Source organism: Oncorhynchus masou, chromosome 6 (genome assembly GCF_036934945.1).
Source record: "Oncorhynchus masou masou isolate Uvic2021 chromosome 6, UVic_Omas_1.1, whole genome shotgun sequence".
NCBI lineage: Eukaryota > Metazoa > Chordata > Actinopteri > Salmoniformes > Salmonidae > Oncorhynchus > Oncorhynchus masou.
In genome coordinates, this window is record NC_088217.1 from 23,945,295 (window position 1) to 23,967,111 (window position 21,817).

Sequence of the window (21,817 nt, forward strand, 5' to 3'; positions counted from 1 at the left end):
TCAGCGTTTCAGAGTGTCTGTGACAATCTGTATGTCTGTGGAGTTTTGTCAACTCCTGTAGCTACCTTACACATTCAACTACTGTAGATACCTAACACATTCAACTCCTGTAGCTACCTTACACATTCAACTACTGTAGCTACCTTACACATTCAACTACTGTAGCTACCTTACACATTCAACTACTGTAGCTACCTTACACATTCAACTACTGTAGCTACCTTACACATTCAACTACTGTAGCTACCTTACACATTCAACTACTGTAGCTACCTTACACATTCAACTACTGTAGCTACCTTACACATTCAACTCCTGTAGCTACCTTACACATTCAACTCCTGTAGATAGCTTACACATTCAACTACTGTAGCTACCTTACACATTCAACTCCTGTAGCTACCTTACACATTCAACTACTGTAGCTACCTTACACATTCAACTCCTGTAGCTACCTTACACATTCAACTACTGTAGCTACCTTACACATTCAACTCCTGTAGCTACCTTACACATTAAACTACTGTAGCTACCTTACACATTCAACTACTGTAGCTACCTTACACATTCAACTACTGTAGCTACCTTACACATTCAACTCCTGTAGCTACCTTACACATTCAACTCCTGTAGCTACCTTACACATTCAACTCCTGTAGCTACCTTACACATTCAACTACTGTAGCTACCTTACACATTCAACTACTGTAGTTACCTTACACATTCAACTACTGTAGCTACCTTACACATTCAACTCCTGTAGCTACCTTACACATTCAACTCCTGTAGCTACCTTACACATTCAACTACTGTAGCTACCTTACACATTCAACTCCTGTAGCTACCTTACACATTCAACTACTGTAGCTACCTTACACATTAAACTACTGTAGCTACCTTACACATTCAACTACTGTAGCTACCTTACACATTCAACTCCTGTAGCTACCTTACACATTCAACTACTGTAGCTACCTTACACATTCAACTCCTGTAGCTACCTTACACATTCAACTCCTGTAGCTACCTTACACATTCAACTACTGTAGTTACCTTACACATTCAACTCCAGTAGCTACCTTACACATTCAACTCCTGTAGCTACCTTACACATTCAACTACTGTAGCTACCTTACACATTCAACTCCTGTAGCTACCTAACACATTCAACTCCTGTAGCTACCTTACACATTCAACTCCTGTAGCTACCTTACACATTAAACTACTGTAGCTACCTTACACATTCAACTCCTGTAGCTACCTAACACATTCAACTCCTGTAGCTACCTAACACATTCAACTCCCGTAGCTACCTTACACATTCAACTCCCGTAGCTACCTAACACATTCAACTCCTGTAGTTACCTAACACATTCAACTACTGTAGCTACCTAACACATTCAACTACTGTAGCTACCTTACACATTCAACTCCTGTAGCTACCTTACACATTCAAATCCTGTAGATACCTAACACATTCAACTCCTGTAGCTACCTTACACATTCAACTCCTGTAGATACCTAACACATTCAACTCCTGTAGCTACCTTACACATTCAACTCCTGTAGCTACCTAACACATTCAACTCCTGTAGCTACCTTAAACATTCAACTCCTGTAGCTACCTTACACATTCAACTCCTGTAGCTACCTAACACATTCAACTCCTGTAGCTACCTTACACATTCAACTACTGTAGCTACCTTACACATTCAACTACTGTAGCTACCTAACACATTCAACTCCTGTAGCTACCATACACATTCAACTACTGTAGCTACCTAACACATTCAACTACTGTAGCTAACTAACACACTCAACTACTGTAGTTACCTAACACATTCAACTACTGTAGTTACTAAACACATTCAACTACTGTAGTTACCTTACACATTCAAGTACTGTAGCTACCTTACACATTCAACTCCTGTAGCTACCTTACACATTCAACTCCTGTAGCTACCTTACACATTCAACTACTGTAGCTACCTTACACATTCAACTCCTGTAGCTACCTTACACATTCAACTCCTGTAGCTACCTTACACATTCAACTCCTGTAGCTACCTTACACATTCAACTACTGTAGCTACCTTACACATTCAACTCCTGTAGCTACCTTACACATTCAACTCCTGTAGCTACCTAACACATTCAACTACTGTAGCTACCTTACACATTCAACTCCTGTAGTTACCTTACACATTCAACTCCTGTAGCTACCTTCACACTGTATTCAACTTCAACTCCTGTAGCTACCTTACACATTCAACTATTCAACTCCTGTAGCTACCTTACACATTCAACTCCTGTAGCTACCTTACACATTCAACTACTGTAGCTACCTAACACATTCAACTCCTGTAGTTACCTAACACATTCAACTCCTGTAGCTACCTAACACATTCAACTCCTGTAGTTACCTAACACATTCAACTACTGTAGATACCTAACACATTCAACTACTGTAGTTACCTAACACATTCAACTACTGTAGCTACCTAACACATTCAACTCCTGTAGTTACCTAACACATTCAACTCCTGTAGCTACCTTACACATTCAACTACTGTAGCTACCTAACACATTCAACTCCTGTAGCTACCTTACACATTCAACTCCTGTAGCTACCTTACACATTAAACTACTGTAGCTACCTTACACATTCAACTCCTGTAGCTACCTAACACATTCAACTCCTGTAGCTACCTAACACATTCAACTCCCGTAGCTACCTTACACATTCAACTCCCGTAGCTACCTAACACATTCAACTCCTGTAGTTACCTAACACATTCAACTACTGTAGCTACCTAACACATTCAACTACTGTAGCTACCTTACACATTCAACTCCTGTAGCTACCTTACACATTCAAATCCTGTAGATACCTAACACATTCAACTCCTGTAGCTACCTTACACATTCAACTCCTGTAGATACCTAACACATTCAACTCCTGTAGCTACCTTACACATTCAACTCCTGTAGCTACCTAACACATTCAACTCCTGTAGCTACCTTAAACATTCAACTCCTGTAGCTACCTTACACATTCAACTCCTGTAGCTACCTAACACATTCAACTCCTGTAGCTACCTTACACATTCAACTACTGTAGCTACCTTACACATTCAACTACTGTAGCTACCTAACACATTCAACTCCTGTAGCTACCATACACATTCAACTACTGTAGCTACCTAACACATTCAACTACTGTAGCTAACTAACACACTCAACTACTGTAGTTACCTAACACATTCAACTACTGTAGTTACTAAACACATTCAACTACTGTAGTTACCTTACACATTCAACTACTGTAGCTAACTAACACACTCAACTACTGTAGTTACCTAACACATTCAACTACTGTAGTTACTAAACACATTCAACTACTGTAGCTACCTAACACACTCAACTACTGTACTTACCTAACACATTCAACTACTGTAGTTACCTTACACATTCAACTACTGTAGTTACCTTACACATTCAACTACTGTAGCTACCTTAGACATTCAACTACTGTAGTTAACATACACATTCAACTACTGTAGTTACCTTACACATTCAACTACTGTAGCTACCTTACACATTCAACTACTGTAGCTACCTAACACATTCAACTACTGTAGCTACCTAACACATTCAACTCCTGTAGCTACCTTACACATTCAACTACTGTAGCTACCTTACACATTCAACTACTGTAGCTACCTAACACATTCAACTCCTGTAGTTACCTAACACATTCAACTCCTGTAGCTACCTTACACATTCAACTACTGTAGCTACCTAACACATTCAACTCCTGTAGCTACCTTACACATTCAACTACTGTAGCTACCTTACACATTAAACTACTGTAGCTACCTAACACATTCAACTCCTGTAGCTACCTAACACATTCAACTCCCGTAGCTACCTTACACATTCAACTCCCGTAGCTACCTAACACATTCAACTCCTGTAGTTACCTAACACATTCAACTCCTGTAGCTACCTTACACATTCAACTCCTGTAGATACCTAACACATTCAACTCCTGTAGCTACCTTACACATTCAACTACTGTAGCTACCTAACACATTCAACTCCTGTAGCTACCTTACACATTCAACTCCTGTAGCTACCTTACACATTAAACTACTGTAGCTACCTAACACATTCAACTCCTGTAGCTACCTTACACATTCAACTACTGTAGCTACCTAACACATTCAACTACTGTAGCTACCTAACACATTCAACTCCTGTAGCTACCTTACACATTCAACTACTGTAGCTACCTTACACATTCAACTACTGTAGCTACCTAACACATTCAACTCCTGTAGCTACCTTACACATTCAACTCCTGTAGATGCCTAACACATTCAACTCCTGTAGCTACCTTACACATTCAACTACTGTAGCTACCTAACACATTCAACTCCTGTATTTACCTAACACGTTCAATTACTGTAGCTACCTAACACATTCAACTACGTCGCTCTGGATAAGAGCGTCTGCTAAATGACTTAAATGTAAATGTAAATGTAAACTACTGTAGCTACCTAACACATTCAACTCCTGTAGCTACCTAACACATTCAACTCCTGTAGCTACCTAACACATTCAACTCCTGTAGCTACGTAACACATTCAACTCCTGTAGCTACCTAACACATTCAACTCCTGTAGCTACCTAACACATTCAACTCCTGTAGCTACCTTACACATTCAACTACTGTAACTACCTAACACATTCAATTACTGTAACTACCTAACACATTCAACTACTGTAGCTACCTAACACATTCAACTACTGTAGCTACCTAACACATTCAACTCCTGTAGCTACCTTACACATTCAACTCCTGTAGATACCTAACACATTCAACTCCTGTAGCTACCTTACACATTCAACTCCTGTAGATACCTAACACATTCAACTCCTGTAGCTACCTTACACATTCAACTCCTGTAGCTACCTAACACATTCAACTCCTGTAGCTACCTTACACATTCAACTCCTGTAGCTACCTTACACATTCAACTCCTGTAGCTACCTCACACATTCAACTACTGTAGCTACCTAACACATTCAACTACTGTAGCTACCTAACACATTCATCTACTGTAGTTACCTTACACATTCAACTACTGTAGCTACCTAACACATTCAACTACTGTAGCTACCTAACACATTCAACTACTGTAGTTACCTAACACATTCAACTACTGTAGCTACCTTACACGTTCAACTCATGTAGCTAACTAACACATTCAACTCCTGTAGCTACCTAACACATTCAACTACTGTAGCTACCTTACCCATTCAACTACTGTAGCTACCTAACACATTCAACTACTGTAACTACCTAACACATTCAACTACTGTAGTTACCTTACACATTCAACTACTGTAGCTACCTTACACATTCAACTACTGTAGTTACCTAACACATTCAACTACTGTAGTTACCTTACACATTCAACTACTGTAGTTACCTTACACATTCAACTACTGTAGTTACCTTACACATTCAAATACTGTAGTTACCTAACACATTCAAATACTGTAGTTACCTAACACATTCAACTACTGTAGCTACCTTACACATTCAACTCCTGTAGCTACCTTACACATTCAACTCCTGTAGCTACCTCACACATTCAACTACTGTAGCTACCTCACACATTCAACTACTGTAGCTACCTTACACATTCAACTCCTGTAGCTACCTTACACATTCAACTCCTGTAGCTACCTTACACATTCAACTCCTGTAGCTACCTTACACATTCAACTCCTGTAGCTACCTTACACATTCAACTCCTGTAGCTACCTCACACATTCAACTACTGTAGCTACCTAACACATTCAACTACGGTAGCTACCTAACACATTCAACTACTGTAGTTACCTTACACATTCAACTACTTTAGCTACCTAACACATTCAACTACTGTAGCTACCTAACACATTCAACTACTGTAGTTACCTAACACATTCAACCACTTTAGCTACCTAACACATTCAACTCCTGTAGCGTAAAGTAGCGTAAAGTATGACATCTTATTTCTCTCTTCTGGAAGATAAACTAATAACCATGGTGTTATAAACCTAAATATCTCTTTTCTCTTTCTTGTCTTCTTCTCTCTCTCTCTTTCCAGTTGAGAAAGATAAAAAGCCGGATCCAAATGATCCAGGTGAAGCCCTGTTTGACTTTTAGCCCCAATACACACCTACCCTAAACACACACACAAACACATACACACACGCACGTGCACGCACACACACACACACACACACACACACACACTTAAACACATGCAATACAAACATCATGTAAACACACATAAACCCCTTTCAAATCCATCCTCATGTCTTGGCATGGCAACATTTAGCACACAAATATTTGTGGCATGATTGTATTACTTTATAACAACATACTGGGATAATATATCCTGTAGATGCATTCATTAAATTATTTTCTATTGTTTAGTTTGTGCTTCTCGCGGTCATGTTGCAGTCTACAAATGATTTGAAATGATGTTCTGTCCCCCCGACCATCCACTCCAGAAGAAAATTGGCCCGCGACTGAATCTAGTTGCTGATCCCTGGCATAGAGTAAATGACGTGTGACTAAAACAATATGAGAATAAATAAATACACTGAAAGTATCATTTCAACATTTAGACAGATATGATAAACGTGATATGATGAAATGATAATTTACCAATATTAACTCTGTACAGATCTCCTTATTTCAAATTAATTTGAGCCATCCAATTAAATATCCTGATGTTTTTTTTAACCTTTATTTAACTAGGCAAGTCAGTTAAAGAACAAATTCTTATTTTCAACGACGGTCTAGGAACAAGTGGGTTAACTACCTGTTCAGGGTCAGAACGACAGATTTGTACCTTGTCAGCTCTGGGGTTTTGAACTTGCAACCTTCTGGTTCCTAGTCCAACGCTCGAACCACTAGGCGCCACTGCCACATTATTTTTAATGTTCTGAATGCCTCATTGCACCATAATCAATTGTCTATTCAATTGTATGTCAGCAGATAATATGTATGTGAAAAAAGTGTCCAGGTACACCCTCGATCTCACCAGTGATATCTGTTACATCTCAGCATTGAAAATCCCAAGCAACAAAAGCATGAAGAGCACAAGAGCATTTTGCATGATAGTATAACAATGCATGTGTTTTCTCCATGGGATTGATTTAGTCCTTCACTTCTACCTGACTGTGTTGTCCCATATCACCTCACACTGACTGTGTACACACCATGTACTCGTACCAGTTCATTGGGGGCATGCTTTAGAAACCATGATACTCGCATCTTCAGTGCAGTGTGGTCTGTGTGCGCCAGAGAGAACCCAGAGCACTTATGTCTTTCATTTCAAATATCTCTGGAGTTAATGATATCGATGGGAAAAACATTCTACCCCACTCTGACTAATTAACCCCCCATCCTTCTGCTCCAGAGAACGTAGGCCGGTTAGTCACGCCCGCCAAAAAACTGGAGGACACTATTCGCCTGGCCGAGCTAGTCATAGAGGTCCTCCAGCAGAACCAGGAACATCATGCGGAGGTGAGTGTGTAACCCCTCCTCTCCTCCTTCTCTCATCCCTTTCGTTGTCTATGTCACTTCTTTACCTCCTCTGACACCTCCTTCGTGGCATGGAGGAGGGAGCGAGTCCATTCCTTCCTGACACCTTTATATATAATGCTGTCTTTGTGTATGGAATCATTTTTTATCAAATATTTCATACACAGCCAGAAATCCTTAATGGGAGATGAATGTTAACATTGTACCAGGGCACTATTTCTACCTGAGGAGGCATTTTAAAGTAGGAAGTATGCAGTTCTCTTCACTTATTCATCATTCATAACCCTGGTGGTACAATGTTACATAAAACATTGGTTGCCTTGAAAGATGGTAATGCCTTCGTGATTTCAGCTCAGTGTGTACAGTAGAGTAGAGAACAGAACAGTATAGGTAGCTCTAATGTAGGCTAGGTGCTCCTTGTCATACTGAACTGTAGGTGATGCATGCTCATTCCGTGTTAGCTGAGAAATTGGATCATGAAATAGAAACAGCAACTAAATAGCTTTTCCCTTTCCTTTGTATTTCCTAAAAGTATAATAAACTAATGTAAACAAACAGCATGATGAGCATGTATAGCATATCTATAGGTGATCCTATGGGATCGATAAGATGAATCCAGATAAGCAGATTTATTCTATCTCTCTGACATATGCTTGACAGGCTGCAGTCACAAGTTCTGGAGATCAATCGGTACAGTATAATTATTTACCTTTCTCTTCAGTCCCATCACAAACCTCCTCTCCCTATCTATCGCATGTTGACCTGCACAGAGACTAGGGCTGCCCTTAGTGTTGTAAGGCTGAGGGGAATACACTAGAGAGGGATGGGTGGCTGTTGTGTGTTGGTGCAGAAACATCAGCTAACATGCTGAATCTGTAAAGCTCCACTATACTATAGGCTGCACAACATCACTTTGATCATAGAGCATGTCCATGGGGCCATAAAGACTAGTCTTCTTTTCTCTAGCAGCATGTTGAAGTGAGATATACCACAGTATTCTCTATGTGGTTCTTTTAAGGTTTGATTCAATCCAAAACTCTACCATGAATCTCTCCTCTCCTCCCTCCATCCAGCTTTAAGTTGGGTTTCAAATTACGGTTCACACTCTTTGAAAATGTAGAACACTTCACCTCTTCCATCTCTCCGCTCTATCCCTCCTCCCGTCTTAGAATTGTTCCACCACTCAGAAACCCTTTATAGAAATGCCTGATACTGTAGATACACTACTGTTTACTATCCTGTACATCTCCCTGTGTTTTCACTGTCTGTATGATCGGTGATATTCGCTCCCTGCAGGGCAAAGAGGTACGTGGTGAAGTTGAATGAGAACCCCCTCCCCCCTGTAACCCTGTAATGGTTTGTGCATGTCCACTAAATGCCCTGCCCCCTTTCTCTGAAGTGTTGGTACAGTCCTCCAGGACTTCTCCTTTGAGCCTGTTGTGAACGATGGTGCCTGTTGCAGCACTAGAGCCTGTACCCTCTCTGGCTGAGCCTGAGCACTGAACCTGGGTGTGCAGTAGAGGCCTGGGCCTTGCCTGAGTTCCCCTCCCCCAACATACAGTAGGATGGAGCCCCCAATTTACCTGTCCATCCCTCCTTCCTGGAACTATAACCTGAGTCCACACTCACTCCCCCTGCCCTGTGTATGATGATGGAGCTTGCACAGGTCTGCTGCGTGTACTATAGCACTAATGATTTATAGTGTTGTAAATAGTCTTGGATGGGGTGGGCAGGTAACTGGGCAGACAGTAGGTAAGTGAGGACTTGACTGCAATGCCATACCACTGCGCTGGGCTAGCTATAGTCCCCCTATGCCAGATGTTTTTCAGGGGATATTGATTCGATATGGAATAAAAGCATGCAACATAACTGGAAGGATTAAGCTTTTCACAGTTTAATCAGTTTCCCCTCTTGGAATTTGTCAAATGTCAAGTTTTTCCAAAGATGAGCAAATAAGCAGAGCCAAGACTGCGAGCACAGGAGCAACATCAACAGAAAGGTCAATGAAAACAGACATGGATAAATACCTCCTTCTGACCTACTAAGTAGCAATGTTCCCCTTAACTAGTCATCCTGAAAATCACTGGGGAGACCCATATCAAGTACCTTGGTCTGTTCACAAATTGTCCCTCTGAAGACCCTGTAGTTAGTAGAGAAGCTATGTGCTGCAGTCTTCGGTCAGTGTGCCTACTTCCTATTATATGGCAGAGTGCAGTGCATGGACATGTCCTGTGTCACATTCACATCTACAGAGGAGTGTTCTGTTGGTATGGCAATGATGTGAATGGTGGAAACCCGAGCTCCTTCCTGGCCCTGGAGAGCAAAGCATGTAGGGAGTTTTCCACATCAGTCTGCATGAGAAAAGGTACCTAAGACACCCCCTCCCCCCGCCAGGCTGTGACCCTCCCTCATTCTAGAGATTAATTCTCAATAATCACTGAATACAACATAATTACTCAGCTTTATGATATCATCATGCTATTGTTGGCTTTGTGTATAAATGTATTGTAAAGTTTTTCTCACATTGGTGGGAGACTAGCTAAGGTTTTAAGCAGCCCAGATCCCTTTAGTCTTCACCAGCAAGAGCTGTGGATTGGTTTTACTCATTATTGGAAAACACATGGGTTTGCAAGGCTACAGACATCCATTACTGTAGTTAAAACCACATAAAGTCACTACATTTAACGGCCAACAATCCAAGTACACTGTGCCTACTTACCTACACATAATATCAGTCCACAGTGCTTTGCTGGTGTGGGGTTTGTTAGAGCTGATTAGCTCCAGTACGTGTGTGATCCTTCCCAGTCTGCTCTGCCCCCTCGCTGTCCAGCCTGCTCTACCCCATATCCTCACACGCTGACTGGGGCTTGTGTTCAACATTCACCCCCTCCCTGGTTCTGTCTCTGTCCTGTCCGTGGTGTGTGTGTGTGTCTAGGCCTTTGCCTGGTGGTCTGACCTGATGACGGAGCACGCTGAGACCTTCCTGGCCATGTACGCTGTGGACATGGACGCTGCCCTGGAGATCCAGTCTCCTGAGAGCTGGGACAGCTTCCCTCTCTTCCAGCTGCTTAACGACTTCCTCCGCACGGACTGTACGTTTCCTGTTTCTCTTCCTATATACACCAATGGCCTTCTCCAATAAACATTAAGGAACAAGTTAGATTCTTGACATATCTTGGAATGTGAAAGAGATTAACCACCCACTCAAAAGTCCAGTTTTCACCCATCTTAAACAGCTAAAGGTGGCTGTGGCATTTCTCCAGGAATAGCACCTTAGAAACAGTGATTCAGAACAGATTATTATCAAAAACATGTACTGTTCTGTGCTATACTAACACTGCTTGGTCCTGCCCCTTTGTGACATTTATGTTATAATATCAATACTGTATTCTCTCTCTCCGTCTTCTGCCTAAATCACTGCTCTTCTATGATGTTTATTAACAATATAACTATTAAACAATGTTTATTGCTATAATCTCTTTATTCTCTCTCTCTTCTTCTGCTTCTAGATCACCTGTGCAACGGGAAATTCCACAAACACCTGCAGGACCTCTATTCTCCCCTGGTGGTTAGATATGTAGACCTGATGGAGTCCTCCATAGCTCAGTCTATCACCAGGGGGTGTGAGGGAGAGTCCTGGGTGCCTGTAAAGTAAGGGCCCATCCACCCTCTCAATAACTGTCTGCTATTTTAGGATGGCTAGAGAGGCCAGGAGAGAGACACTCTTACAAGACTACTATACCTCATGTTGTTCACTCCTTAATGAAATTTGACTGCCTCACCACACTCCTCAGTCAGAGTTTCTTTTCTGATGAGGAAAACATATCCCGATAGGCATTAATACAACTTTTATTAGTATACAAAGGCCTTGGAGATTAGTGATTCCAACTTCAGAAACAAATTAAACCTGAATATGATGGTACGACGATAAGATATTATTAAAACTATTCGTTTTATTGTCAGAAGCTCTAAGCTTTAGAGTATATTGTTCTGTTTAATGGAAGTCAATCTCCAATATTTCCATCCTTTTTGTTTCATGGTCTAACGTTCATAGTGTGTGCTTTGAAATGTCGCTAGGGACAGAAGCTCTCCGGTGTAGTTTTTGTTTCTAATTTGCTCTTTTTCACTTTGTAAGTAATTCTTATTGATTTGTCATTCCATTTACATTTAGCTTTGCTTTCTTCATAAAGGAAGCTCTTTACAAAGCTCTAAACCTCAAAAGAAAATGCATATTTCTAGACTATAGGTCTTGTGTTTATATAACTTTGCTGTTATGTCTTACCGCTGCTTTTATGCTCTATGTGTCTGTGTCTCTGAAATCCACCGCTTATTCTGAATGTAGTAGGTCCTCTTTTTCTATGTGCTTCAGAAAACATCTGCTTCTCTAACTGTTGCTCTTGTTTATGTGTGGTATTGACATACCATGTATCATGCCAGAAGATGATCGGTTTCTTTGTGACTTTTCCTCTTGTGTTCTGGATTTGATTACTTTTACTGTACAGTGTCACATGGCTTTGATCTGCAGCAGTGTCTACATTACCACTGTTCTGGATTTATTTTGTTCTTTTTGTCTGTCTCTTCTGCAGGAGCTTAACAAGTAATCTGCCCAATGTGAATCTCCAAATACCAAATGTCAACCTCCAAATTCCCAAAGTACCAAATCTGCCGCCAGTAGCAGGACTATCAGTTAACCTTCCAACAATGCCTAGTTTTTCCACCCCGTCATGGATGGCTGCTATCTATGTCCCTGAGTGTGTATTCAACTAGTTCACCTTAGATTTCTGTGCATCAGCAACCTATTGCCTTGGTATGAAGATGTCCCTAGGTCCCCATGTCACTGGTCATTGACAATCCAAATATTGATTTACCTTTTGAAATATCGCTGCCAACGACCTGCTTAGACATTATGTAAGCGAAAATAGCTTATTTCTCAACTCCATAGGCTAGAGCATGGCACGCACATTCCAGATATGACTACTTTACGTTCCTCAAATCAAATCTGGGGTAAACATTAAAGCAGACCGGTCTTTACAGATCCTATCATGTTCATGCCAAGAGCACTGCAAAGGGGTTAAATACAGTAGTTTAGGCGTGTTTAGAGTTTAGACTTGTTTGTTCTTGAAATGAATGGCTATCTGATGCCTTCTCATTTCCCCTCAACATGCATGCAGTTGAGCTGCGAGGTACAGAGATACAGATTCAAACCATCTCTCACTGGAAGTGTTGGGGTTTGTTGTTTGTTGCACTGAACTCTATTGCAGCAGTGGACATAATTCATCTGGAATTTTCTGTCCAATGTGTATCTTTCCTCCTCTCTCCAACAGTTTTCATAATTGCACTAGCTGTAGAGAATAAAGTAGTTTGTCCATAGTGCTCATGAACAGTTGACTATACCACTGATTACTAATAGAAAACACAGATGCATCAGCACTATGTATGAATATTACTGGTCCTGGCTCACATGACTGTCTATGGCCAGTGGGATAGGGTGGGTGGGGCTGGTGGTTAGCGGGTGTTTTCATTCTAGTGTTTCTATTTTTATGGTTGGGATGTGGAGCGGTGTGTAGAGAGTCCACCTGGTTGTAACTGGGTGGGTGGACTGTTAGCTGAATGCTCTGAAGCAACCACCGCTTCAGTGCAGCTGGCATCCAATATAGTAGAGATCTGCCCCCTCTCCTGTCCTCTTTTCCACTCCTCCTCCTCCTGCTTTTCCTGCATCCCCTATCTCAGTCAGCTCTACCCAGGATGTCAGCAACTTCAGACAGGACTGCATGGTGTGTTTAATAGCTACTACCCTGTAGTATACCCGCCCAGTACCACCAGCCTGAGGACATGGGGGGTGAGAGAGGGGGCTGCTCTTCAAGAGTTTTATTTTCTGTGATTGATCGTATATACCCAAAACAAACTAAGTTCAATAGAGATCAATTAAACCTACCTTTGAACGCAAAATTATAGCCATGTTTCAAGGCACGCCTTCCCTTACCTCTCTGCTCCCTCGCTCCCTCGCCTGTGAGATATCTGCAGTGACAATCCTGCATGATTCCACTTCACACCTAAAGGGTTAATAATAACCATGTGCTACAGCATGGTTATTTCAATGTTGGAGTCAACCCTGACCTTTTATTTCCCCCACACACTGACTGTCTGTCTAAAGAGAAGATCTGATATTTATAAGTTGAGTTAATATGAAGGACGTTACTCTGGAACTGTCGGTCGGTGTGTGGTTAGAATAAAGGACCTTTGACCCCAGCAGTTGAGGTGTGGAGGACCAGCATCCTCCCTTACACCCCCCCTCTGTCTTCTGTGACATTTGCCCTCTGACCTTTTTGTGTTTGGGTGTGCCGTTGGTGTGCAGCAATGGCTCTGGGACATCGGAGGACTTGTTTTGGAAGCTGGAGGCCCTACAGACCTTCATCAGGGACCTGCACTGGCCCGAGGAGGAGTTTGCCAAACACCTGGAGAACCGCATGAAGCTCATGTCCAGCGACATGATCGAGAACTGCGTCAAACGGTGTGTGTGTGTGTGTTGTGTCTATGTTTCTGTGCTGGATTCGATGTAATGGTGTTGTCAGTGTATGTGGGGGTCGGTGCATGTGTGTGTCAAATCAAATCAAATCACATTTTATTGGTCACATACACATGGTTAGCAGATGTTAATGCGAGTGTAGCGAAATGCTTGTGCTTCTAGTTCCGACCATGTAGTAATATCTAACAAGTAATCAAACAATTTCACAACAACTACCTTATACACAACTGAGTAAAGGAATGAATGAGAATATGTACATATAAATACATGGGTGAGCGATGGCCATAGGCAAGATACAGTAGATGGTATAGAATAAAGTATATACATATGAGATGAGCAATGTAGGGTATGTAAACATTATATAAAGTGCCATTGTTTAAAGTAATTAATGATGCATTTATTACATCCAATTTTTAATTGTTATAGTGGCTAGAGATGAGAGTCAGTATGTTGGCAGCAGCCACTCAATGTTAGTGATGGCTGTTTAACAGTCTGACGGCCTTGAGATAAAAGTTGTTTTTCACTCTCTTGGTCCCAGCTTTTATGCACCTGTACTGACCTCGCCTTCTGGATGATAGCGGGGTGAACAGGCAGTATCCTTGTGGTTGTTGACCTTGATGATCTTTTTGGCCTTCCTGTGACATCGGGTGGTGTAGGTGTCCAGGTGGGCAGGTAGTTTGCCCCCGGTGATGCGTTGTGCAGACCTCACTACGCTCTGGAGAGCCTTACAATTGTGGGCAGTATAGTTGCCGTACCAGGCGGTGATACAGCCCGACAGGATGCTCTCGATTGTGCATATGTAAAAGTTTGTGAGTGTTTTTGGTGAAAAGCCAAATTTCTTCAGCCTCCTGAGGTTGAAGAGGCGCTGTTGCGCCTTCTTCACCACTCTGTCTGTGTGGGTGGACCATTTCAGTTTGTCCGCGATGTGTACGCCGAGGAACTTAAAACTTTCCACCTTCTCCACTACTGTCCTGTCAGTGTTGATGGTGGGGCTCCCTCTACTGTATCCTGAAGTCCACGATCATCTCCTGTTTTGTTGACGTTGAGTGTGAGGTTATTTTCCTGAAACCACACTCCGAGTGCCCTCACCTCTTCCCTGTAGGCCACCTCGTCGTTGTTGGTAATCAACCCTACCACTGTAGTGTCGTCTGCAAACTTGATGATTGAGTTGGAGGCGTGCATGGCCACGCAGTCATGGGTGAACAGGGAGTACAGGGGAGGTCTGGGAACGCACCCTTGTGGGGCCCCAGTGTTGAGGTTCAGCGGGGTGGAGATGTTGTTTCCTACCCTCTCCACCTGGGGGCGGCCCGTCAGAAAGTTCAGGTCCCAGTTGCACAGGACGGGTTCGAGACCCAGGGTCTCAAGCTTGATGACGAGTTTGGAGGGTACTATGGTATTAAATGCTGATCTTTAGTCGATGAAAAGCTTTCTTACATAGGTATTCCTCTTGTCCAGATGGGATAGGGCAGTGTGCAGTGTGATTGCGATTGCGTCGTCTATGGACCGGTAAGAGGGGCGGTAAGCAAATTGGAGAGGGTTTATTGTGTCAGGTAGGGTGGAGGTGATATGATCCTTGACGAGTCTCTCAAAGCACTTCATGATGACGGAAGTGAGTGCTACGGGGCGATAGTCGTTTAGCTCAGTTACCTTAGCTTTCTTGGGAACAGGAACAATCTTGGCCCTCTTGAAGCATGTGGGAACACCAGACTGGGATAGGAATTGATTGAATATGTCCGTAAACACACCAGCCAGCTGGTCTGCGCATGCTCTGAGGACGCAGCTGGGGATGCCGTCTGGGCCGGCAGCCTTGCGAGGGTTAACACGTTTAAATGTTTTACTCACATTGGCTGCGGTGAAGGAGAGCCCGCAGGTTTGGGTAGTGGTTTGTGTCGGTGGCACTGTATTGTCCTCAAAGCAGGCAAAGAAGTTGTTTAGTTTGTCTGGGAGCAAGACATCCTGGTCCGCAACGGGGCTGGTTTTCTTTTTGTAGTCCGTGATTGACTGTAGACCCTGCCACATACCTCTTGTGTCTGAGCCGTTGAATTGCGACTCTACTTTGTCTCTATACTGACTCTTAGCTTGTTTGATTGCCTTGCAGAGGGAATAGCTACACAGTTTGTATTCGGTCACGTTTCCGTTAGCCTTACCCTGATTAAAACCAGTGGTTCGCGCTTTCAGTTTTGTGCGAATGCTGCCATCAATCCACCGTTGTGGAAGATTTTAATTGTCGCCGTGGGTACAACATCACCGATGCACTTGCTAATAAACTCGCTCACCGAATCAGCGTATACATCAATGTTGTTGTCCGACGCTATCCGGAACATATCCCAGTCCATGTGATCGAAGCAATCTTGAAGCGTGGAATCAGATTGGTTGGACCAGCATTGAATACACCTGAGCATGGGCATTTCCTGTTTTAGTTTCTGTCTATATGCTGGGCGCAACAAAATGGAGTGGTTGTCAGATTTGCCAAAAGGAGGGCGAGGGAGGGCTTTGTTTGTGTCGCGGAGTAACAATGATCCAGAATTTTGCCAGCCCGGGTCTTCAGGTATAAGGGAGCCTTGTTTTCAGATTAGCCTTGTTAAAATCCCCAGTTACAATAAATGCTGCCTCAGGATATGTGGTTTCCAGTTTACAAAGAATCGTAAGAAGTTCTTTCAGGGCCGTCGAGGTGTCTGCTTTGGGAGGGGGGGGGTATACACGATTGTGATTATAATCGAAGAGAATTCTCTTGGTAGATAATGCGGTCTGCAATTGATTGTAAGGAATTCTAGGTCAGGTGAACAAAAGGACTTGAGTTCCTGTATGTTGTTATGATCACACCCCAACTCGTTAATCATAAGGCATACACCCACGCCCTTCTTCTTACCAGAGAGATGTTTGTTTCTGTTGGTGCGATGCGTGAAGAAACCAGGTGGCTGTACCGACTCTGATAACATATCCTGAGTGAGCCATGTTTCTGTGAAACAGAGAATGTTACAATCTCTGATGTCTCTCTGGAAGGCAACCCTTGCTCGGATTTAATTTACCTTGTTCTCAAGAGACTGGACATTGGTGAGCAGTATACTCGGGAGCGGTGCGCAATGTGTCCGTCTATGGAGCCTGACCAGAAGACCGCTCTGTTTGCCCCTTGCCCCTTTGCCCCTTGCCCCGTTGTTTTGGGTCACCTGCTGGGATCCGATCCATTGTCCTGGGTGGTGGGCCAAACAGAGGATCCGCTTCGGGAAAGTCTTATTCCTGGTCGTAATGTTGGTAAATTGACGTTGCTCTTATATCCAATAGTTCATCCCGGCTGTATGTAATAAGAATTAAGATTTCCTGGGGTAACAGTGTAAGAAATAATACATAAAAAACAAAATACTGCATAGTTTCCTAAGAAAGCGAAGTGAGGCGGTGTTGAGTCGTGTCGGTGTTGGTGTGTGTGTGTGTCTCTCGATCATGTGGCTGGACATGAGCCTCTGCCTCAAACAAAATATGATACATTACATAGAGATGTTCACTGATGTGTATTGCAGCACTAAGATGGCATTTGAGTCCAAGCTGGCAAAGAGCAGCAGGGGAACAGACTTCCGCATCTCGGCAGCAATATGCACCATGTTCAATGTGATGGTGGACGCGAAGGACCAGTCTGCCAAGCTGTGTGCCATGGAGATGGGCCAGGAGGTAAGAATGTGGTGCAAAGGTTGTGGGTTCAATTCCCACAAGGGATCACATACACCTACTAGAAAATGTACCACCAAAATAGATGAACTGTGTGTTATTTTGGTATTTCAGAAACAGTACCACGCCCAAATAGATGAACTGATTGAGGAGAGTGTGAAAGACATGATCCAACTCATGGTGGCTAAGGTACACCTCACTCTTCTTCTTTCTTATAGAAGTTGTCCTTCCTAACAATACGTGACTCATATTGTGGTTGGCCTCAGCTTGCTTTGTGGTACTAGAAAAGAAGAATTGTGATTTGTGGTCTGGGATAAATCTATTTGTTAGTTGTTTATAGCCATTTCACTGTTGTATTTGGCTCATGTGACAAATACAATTTGATTAGATTTTTTATTTGTTGTTTGTGTGTCTCACTTCTTCCCAGTTTGTGGTTATTCTGGAAGCCCTGTTGGCGAAGATCTCCCGATACGATGAAGGCACTCTCTTCTCATCTTTCATGTCATTCACGGTAAGACTATGCTTCTCTACTGTATCTCATCCAATATCGTGGTAGATGGAACTGTTTTTCGGTCAATTATTTTAGTTATATTGGTGACTGTGCAAATTATGCAATTCTCATCTTTTCTTGTCACATTCTGTCTGTAATTTCAGGTGAAAGCTGCGTCTAAGTATGTGGATGTCCCTGTAAGTGTGCTGCAGTTGATATCTGTAAAATGTCAAACCAGTTGAGATATGTGATCTGAAAGGAAGTACATATAATTCAGTACATTCTTATGTGTTTGGGGTGATTTTACTGTGCTGTGCAGAGAAGATACATTTTTCTCCCATAACCCCTTCCCCTCCCAACTCTGCCTCTCTTTATTCTCTTCAATACTTTTTACTGTGCGAGTAGGTACAGTTGAAGTCAGAAGTTTGCATACACTTAGGTTGGGGTCATGAAAACTCGTTTTTCAACCACTCCACAAATTTCTTGTGAACAAACTATAATTTTGGCAAGTCGGTTAGGACATCTACTTTGTGCATGACACAAGTCATTTTTTCCAACAATTGTTTACAGACAGATTATTTCACTGTATCACAATTCCAGTGAGTCAGAAGTTTAAATATACTATGTAGACTGTGCCTTTAAACAGCTTGGAAAATTCCAGAAAATTATGTCATGGTTTAAGAAGCTTCTGATAGGCTAATTGGCATCATTTGTACCTGTGGATGTGTTTCAAGGCCTACCCTCAAACTCAGTGCATCTTTTCTTGACCTCATGCGAAAATCAAAAGAAATCAGCCAAGAACTCATAAAAAAATTGTAGACCTCCACAAGCCTGGTTCATCCTTGAAAGCAATTTCCAAATGCCTGAAGGTACCACGTTCATCTGAACAAACAATAGTACGCAAGTATAATGGTTTAAGGACAACAAAGTCAAGTTATTGGAATGGCCATCACAAAGCCCTGACCTCAATCATATAGAAAATATATGGGCAGAACTGAAAAAGCATGTGTGAGCAAGGAGGCCTACAAACCTGACTCAGTTACACCAGCTCTGTCAGGAGGAATGGGCCAAAATTCACCCAACTTATTGTGGGAAGCTTGTGGAAGGCTACCCGAAACATTTGACTCAAGTTAAACAATTTAAAGGCAATGCTTCCAAATACGAATTGAGTGAATGTAAACTTCTGACCCACTGGGAATGTGATGAAATAAATAAAATCTGAAATAAATCATTCTCTCTACTATTATTGTGACATCTCGCCTTCTTAAAATAAGGTGGTGATCCAAATTGACCTAAAATAAGGAATTTTTACAAGGATTAAATGTCAGGAATTGTGAAAAACTGAGTTTAAATGTATTTGGCTAAGGTGTATGTTATCTTCCGACTTCAACTGTATTTTGTACATTCCATCATTATTTAATTTCAGAGTGTTCAATATTTTATTTATTTTCCATGTTCTTTAGTATATTTTAAATACATTTTACATATTACAAATGACAGATTTACAATGTTTCTGTTTCTGGTGTGTTTGCAGAAGCCTGGGATGGACGTTGCCGACGGTTACGTGACCTGTGTCCGCCACTCTCAGGACATCCTGCGAGATAAGGTCAATGAGGAGGTGTATATAGAAAGGTTATTTGATGTAAGTAAGATGCCTCCTCCTGACCAATAGGAAAGGGGGTTTCCAAAATGTGGCAAAACAATTGTGACAGAGAAGGGATATGATATGTCACATTTTGAGACCATGGGCTGTGTGTATACCTATCACAGCCTGGTACAGAAGAGGGACATGTTTTATTATCCTCCTCTAGTGGCTTTTCTCTTCTATCTTTTCTTCCTCCTCTGCTGCTGCCCACTGTATTCTGGTATGCATTGCCACAGTGCTTTTGGACCTTTGGGAGTTGGTTGGATCCCTTTTGTTTACAAGCAAAGAATCCAAACAAGCACCATCAGGCAGGATTATCAAAAGCAGTGCTCTCGGGTAAAGAAAGATATGGGATTATGCACAGATCATCTAATTCACTCCAACACTAGGATACATAATAACTAACATTCATGTTCTATGTAAATAATCTTGAACATGATATAGTACTTTACAATTCAGATGTCGGATCTTCATTTGTGGATTAAAATTTATGGACATTTTTGTAGGGGTTGAAACATATTTCATAAGGAAAAATCAAGCCTGAAATTTCAATGTGGAAAATACAAACTTCAGAAGCCTTTTTAAACCTCAAACACTCAAAGATTTAAATGCCATGCATTGCAGGAACGTTCTCCTGCAACAAGGTGATCAAATGAAGATCCTACATCTGTACACGTTCACGTTTGAATCGGTCTGGCAAAAGCCAGTGATATGAGAGCACTGTCTTACAAGCACGTAATCCTTATGTGGTGCATTTGAAATAATGTGTCCACCATTTCCGTGAGGTGTACTACGGTAATGTGTGTCTGCTTCATACCCCTGAAATGTATAAACTGTACAGTATTGTGGTGCACAGATGTGTGTGTGTGTGTGTTGGCTTTGTGTGTCTGAGAGGTGTGCGGTACAGTGATTCAGTATGTGTATTAGCTGTGTATTAGTGTGTTTGAAAGGTATTATTTGTGCAGTAGCAATCTGTACCAGCGCTGTCACTGTGTTGGCTTTGTGTGTTTGAGAGGTGTGCTGTTTTGTGTTTGAGAGGTGTGCTGTTTTGTGTTTGAGAGGTGTGCTGTTTTGTGTTTGAGAGGTGTGCTGTTTTGTGTTTGAGAGGTGTGCTGTTTTGTGTTTGAGAGGTGTGCTGTTTTGTGTTTGAGAGGTGTGCTGTTTTGTGTTTGAGAGGTGTGCTGTTGTGTGTTTGAGAGGTGTGCTGTTGTGTGTTTGAGAGGTGTGCTGTTGTGTGTTTGAGAGGTGTGCTGTTGTGTGTTTGAGAGGTGTGCTGTTGTGTGTTTGAGAGGTGTGCTGTTTTGTGTGTTTGAGAGGTGTGCTGTTTTGTGTTTGAGAGGTGTGCTGTTTTGTGTTTGAGAGGTGTGCTGTTTTGTGTTTGAGAGGTGTGCTGTTTTGTGTTTGAGAGGTGTGCTGTTTTGTGTTTGAGAGGTGTGTTGTATGGTTGTTTTCATCTTTGAAGTCAACACTGGCTGTCCCTGTCTGTCTCCTTGTATTTCTACACTGCTAAAAAAGTACCTCATCCCTACTGTTTCTGATGTGTGGCTGTTAGTATAGCTGCTTCTGACCTGGCCGTACCATGTTTGACTGTTTACGTCTTTTGAGCTGTGGATGTTTTGGTTGCAACAGTGTTTAACTTTGTTTTTCCGTTAGTGTCTGATGATTAGATTTGATGGTTTTATAAACATTATTTTCCCTCCTAATGCTATTATATTCCATCCATCTCTTTGCATGTATTGGCAACACTCCCCAATGCTGCATCTGTCTCTCTCTCTTTCTATCTTTCACTTATTCATTTCAACAACTTTACTTTTTTTCTCTCTCAATTCTTTCTTTCTTTATTAACCCCATAACTCCTACCGCCTTATCTCTCTTCAGAAAGTG

At 42.0% G+C, this 21,817-nt stretch overlaps 1 protein-coding gene across 3 annotated transcripts in view; it reads left to right on the top strand.

Moving 5' to 3' along the window:
• The window catches only part of LOC135541688 (calcium-dependent secretion activator 1-like), a 199,832-nt gene that overhangs the window by 173,309 nt on the left and 4,706 nt on the right, over nt 1-21,817 (top strand). For 2 of the 3 annotated variants that reach the window (XR_010455985.1, XM_064968004.1), the window contains exons 17-28: nt 6,165-6,200; nt 7,488-7,594; nt 8,273-8,302; nt 10,548-10,704; nt 11,122-11,263; nt 12,199-12,363; nt 13,968-14,123; nt 17,654-17,801; nt 17,913-17,987; nt 18,226-18,309; nt 18,453-18,485; nt 19,823-19,930. Coding sequence is in view for 2 of the 3 variants with exons in the window: in XM_064968004.1 (XP_064824076.1) it covers nt 6,165-6,200; nt 7,488-7,594; nt 8,273-8,302; nt 10,548-10,704; nt 11,122-11,263; nt 12,199-12,363; nt 13,968-14,123; nt 17,654-17,801; nt 17,913-17,987; nt 18,226-18,309; nt 18,453-18,485; nt 19,823-19,930 (1,241 nt within the window). In the remaining variant the exon portion in view is untranslated. The remainder of the gene's footprint in view (nt 1-6,164; nt 6,201-7,487; nt 7,595-8,272; nt 8,303-10,547; nt 10,705-11,121; nt 11,264-12,198; nt 12,364-13,967; nt 14,124-17,653; nt 17,802-17,912; nt 17,988-18,225; nt 18,310-18,452; nt 18,486-19,822; nt 19,931-21,817) is intronic. The other variant, XM_064968005.1, reaches the window with a different exon arrangement.